Consider the following 4,130-nt stretch of genomic DNA (forward strand, 5'->3'; position numbering starts at 1 on the left):
AAACCGAACTTTAGAAATGGAGTGGGCGTGCGCACGCCAGCAAAACACACTATGGCTAAGGAAGCACAGCCCAGGGAGGCGGACTCTGCCTCCCGTGGGAATCCCTCTTCCCTGCTCCTGCCCGGGAGGCCGATTCCCACCTCCGCCCGTCTCTGTGGGCCCAGCCCGGGGGCCAGTGGCCTCAGCGGGCCGGGCCCCCGACCGGGATGGCCCGGCACTCACCTGTACGAGCCGCACAGGACGACCCTCCAGTCCGAGATGAGGAACTTCTCCCGGATCTGGCCCGCGAACTTCCGGCCGGACTTGGCGCAGTACACCACGCCCGCCACGCTCCGGACGGAGACGTTCTGGAAGGACAGCCAAGGGGTCGCGCCTGTGTCTGCAGCCACCCAGGGAGAGGGCCGGGGGTGGGGCTTCGGGAAGGTCATGAGGGCAGAGCCCTCGCGGGCGGGACTAGGCCCTCATGCCAGGGCCCGACGGGCGGCCCGTGAAGACACAGGCCGCCGTCTGCGCACCGGCGTGGCCCTCGCAGCCCGCCTCCGCCCGACCTTGGCGTCCAGCCTCCAGAGCCCTGCGGGTAAACGGCTGCTGCTCGTAAGCCGCGCGGTCTGTGGGATCCTGTCCCAACGGACTCGACAGTTTGCACAGGGAAGCTCCTCCCAGGACAGAGACGCTGGTCAGAGGGAAGGCCCCGGTTTAGGGGTCCCAGGGCCCCTGGACTGGCCTGAGAGGAGGCGTGTCCACACCCAAGTCCTGCGCTGCTTGTGCCTGGCCTTCCCGAGTGCTGCTGCCCAGACCGCGGGGAGGATTCCCGGGAGGCAGGGGGGGCGGACGAGGCGGGCTGTGGGGCCTCTCAGGGCTGCGGGAGGCGGAGGCCGGGCGTCCCCCAGGACTGGGCTGAGTGTCCCCCACTGACGCCTGCCCATGGTCATGCAGGCCTCAGGAAGGCGACGCCCACAGCTGCCTCCAGAAGCCTCTCCCGGCCCCTCTGCGGCTCCGTGAGGCAGGGCACAAGGGACACAGCCCGGCGTGGGGTGAGAGCCGGGTCGACGGCCCGCGTCCAGGAGGTGTGGCCTCGGTGCCCTCTGACCTGGCAGTCGGGGTCCCCCGCCTGTGGCCCTGGAGGGACCACTCAGCTGCGTCATCCGTGGGGGCCCGGGGGAGGCTCGTCCTCTTCCAGGAGGCCCCCCTGGAGGCTGACCTGGCCGGGCCAGAGAGGGCTTGCAGGGAGGCCGAGGTCACATGGGGGTGCCACACCTGCCCCCCGTGAGCTGCCCTCAGACCCGTGTGACTGACCAAACCCTTCTCTGAGTTCTTCTCTCCCTGCCGGGGAGGAAGCGGGCTCGGTTAAGTCCAGAGAATCAGCCTCCCCTCGGGCCAGGGCTTCCGGACGCGCACCCTGCAGGCACAGTGGTCGCCACCCGCTGACAAGAGAGAAGGCGGGTGTGGACAGCGGCTGCCCGGCGGGACCCTGGGCACCTCCCCCCAGGCGTGTGAGGCCCGAGGGTTACGGCGGTGCGGAAGGCCCTTCCCGGTCAGGTCCTGGGCATCCTGCAGCACCCTAGCCCTCGCGCCCTGCTGCCGCCTTGAAGGCCGCCAGCTCCTGGCAGAGTTGCTTCCGGAGAGAGAACACCGGGCCCAGGCGGGACTGAGCGAGAGGTGAGCCTTCCTTGTGTCGCGCCCTGGCGGAAGGCGGGCATCTGTCCCCGCACGGCCGATCCCCCTGGACGGGGCAGGCCCCTTGGACTGGTGTCGGACCCTACCTTGAGGTGACTGTCACAGACCCGGACTTTGTCACACATCTCCTGGAAGAGCCGCACGCCGCCCCGGTCCAGGAGCACGCAGACGCACACCCCGCGCTTGTTGGCCGCCTCCAGAATGTCACAGAAGATCTCCACGTCCGTGAACTCATCCATCAGGATGACCAGGACCTGGCAGGGCAGAGGGCGTGGTCACCAGCAGCTACGGTGCTGCCTGTCAGCTCGGAGACTGGGGTGGGGCCTCGATTCCCAGCAGGCAGGGCGTGCTCCTGTGGCCAGGTGTTTACCTCTCCCCCTGCCCACAGCACCCGCTGACCCTCGGGCAGGCCACGTGGACGTGGAGAGGGCACAGAACCACAGCAGCCCGCTCAGACTCCAGGGGCGGGCCACGTGGGAGATGAGTGGACATGGGGAGGGCATGCAACTAAGGCCAGGCCAGCGAGAGCCCTGCAGCTCCGCCAGCCACCGAGGTGGGTCCAGGCGTGGCCACATGCGATGTTATCCTGATGCGAGGCAGCCGGGCGTGTTCTGGAGCTCCCGGGAGAAGGAGGCTCCTTTCTCAAGGTTATGAGCTGGGGTTTACATGTGGCAGCTGCTGGCTCTCAGGGGAGTCTGGCTAAGATGGGCCCTCCCTAACCGGGTGCGGTAGCCTGCACCTGTAGTTCCAGCTACTTGAAAGGCTGAGGCGGAAGGACTGCCGGAGCCCAGCGGGTCGCCCAGCCTGAGCGACGGAGTGAGACTCCAAGTCAAAAAAAAAAAAAAGATGGGCCCTCCCTGGAGAAGGCAGGGCCAGGAGGTGGAGAGGACTCCAGCAGAGTCATTTGGACGCCCAGATCCAGTCATGCCTGAAGCCAGGACCACCCTTGCCTTTTCCACCATGATGTCAACATATATTCCTCCTGTTCTCAAGCTCATTGGGTTTACCTCCTGTCACCCAACCAAGAGTCCTTTCGAATGCCTGAGCTGTGATATACTGACATGCAGATTATTAGGCAGTCATTAAAAATGGTAATTATATGGGCCAGGTGTGGTGGCATGGTCTAGAGTCCCCACGCCTGGGAAGCCTGATGGGGAGGATCAGTTGAGACCAGGAGGTGGAGGCTTCAGGGAGCCACGATCACCACTCTCCAGGCTGGACAACAGAGCAAGACCCCGTTTCACAGTTAGTCATGCTCATTATGATGGTTCTGCGGAAACTGTGAGACCAGGTGGAATGTTTGCGGTTGAGGCAATGCCTGCTGTCTAACAAGTGCTCGGTGCCGTGTGTAATGACGCATTAAGTGAACAAAGAAAACAACGCAGTGATGCTGGGTCCGCTGTGACTGCCAGTGATGGTCACACGCCACCGCTTGACTTCAACTCGTTCCAGAAACTGCATGGTCAGGCGGCTTCCTCGTGCTCGCGCAGACCTGCGTGAGATGCCTATTTTTATCTCTCTTTTCTTTTCTGAGTTGGAGTCTCACTCCATGGCCCATGCTGGAGTGCAGTGGCATGCTCACGGCGATCCTTCCACCTCAGCCTTCCAAATAGCTGGAATCACAGGCACATGCCACCATGCCCAGCTAATTTTATTTTTTTTGAGTTGGAGTCTCACTCTGTCGCCCAGACTGGAGTGCAGTGGCTGCTCCCGGCCACCGCAGCCTCGACCTGCTGGGCTCCAGCGATCCTTCCGCCTCAGCCTTCCAAGTAGCCAGAACTATGGGTACGCGCTAATACGCCCAGCTATTTATTTATTGGAGAAACGAGGTCTCACCAAGTTCCCCAGGCTGGTCTTGAACCCACGGGCTCAGGTAATCCACTCACCTCAGCCTCCCAAAGTGCTGGGATTACAGGCTGAGCCACCAAGCCCGCCTACTGTGTTCTTAAGAGTGAGTGACCCTGCCCCAGCCTTTTCCTCCACATAAGACAGCACCTGCGGGGCTGGTGACGGTGCCTCTGTGACCCACAGCCAGGCCCTGGCGTCTGCCGAAGTTGGGCCGTGGTCCTGCAGGTGCCAACCCCCAGCCACATGTGAGCCCTGGAGGACCCCGCGGGGCAGTCTGAGAACCTGTCCCACGGCTGCTTGGGCTCTGGGCCGGCTGGCAGTCCTCGGAGAGACTTCCTAGAGAAACTAAGCCTCACTGTCTAAAGCTGGGCTTCGCCCTTCCGTGGACAGCACAGCCTGCAGGAGAGCCTTCCAGAAAGGACAGTGATTCTGGTTCCGCCTCCCTCCCCGGCCCTGGCCTTGCCCGTGACCTTCCCTGACCGGTGGTCTCAGGATCCTTCCGCTCTTTTTTTTGAGTCGGAGTCTCAGTCTCTCGCCCACACTGGAGTGCAGTGGCCGCTCCCGGCCACCGCAGCCTCGACCCGCTGGGCTCCGGCGATCCTTCC

General features: G+C 63.8%; 1 protein-coding gene across 1 annotated transcript in view; it reads right to left on the bottom strand.

Annotated features, from left to right (window-relative positions):
• Positions 1–222: 222 nt before the first annotated feature.
• The window catches only part of FAM83A (family with sequence similarity 83 member A), a gene marked incomplete at its 3' end in the record, with an annotated part of 7,282 nt that continues 3,374 nt past the window's right edge, over positions 223–4,130 (bottom strand). Inside the window, exons 2-3 of the mRNA XM_021707711.1 lie at positions 1,764–1,931; positions 223–347 (exon numbers count right to left, since the gene is read on the bottom strand). Coding sequence (XP_021563386.1) covers positions 223–347; positions 1,764–1,931 — 293 coding nt within the window. The remainder of the gene's footprint in view (positions 348–1,763; positions 1,932–4,130) is intronic.

The sequence above is a fragment of the Carlito syrichta genome, unplaced genomic scaffold, assembly GCF_000164805.1.
Source record: "Carlito syrichta isolate Samal-C Ts95f unplaced genomic scaffold, Tarsius_syrichta-2.0.1 Scaffold123474, whole genome shotgun sequence".
Lineage (NCBI taxonomy): Eukaryota > Metazoa > Chordata > Mammalia > Primates > Tarsiidae > Carlito > Carlito syrichta.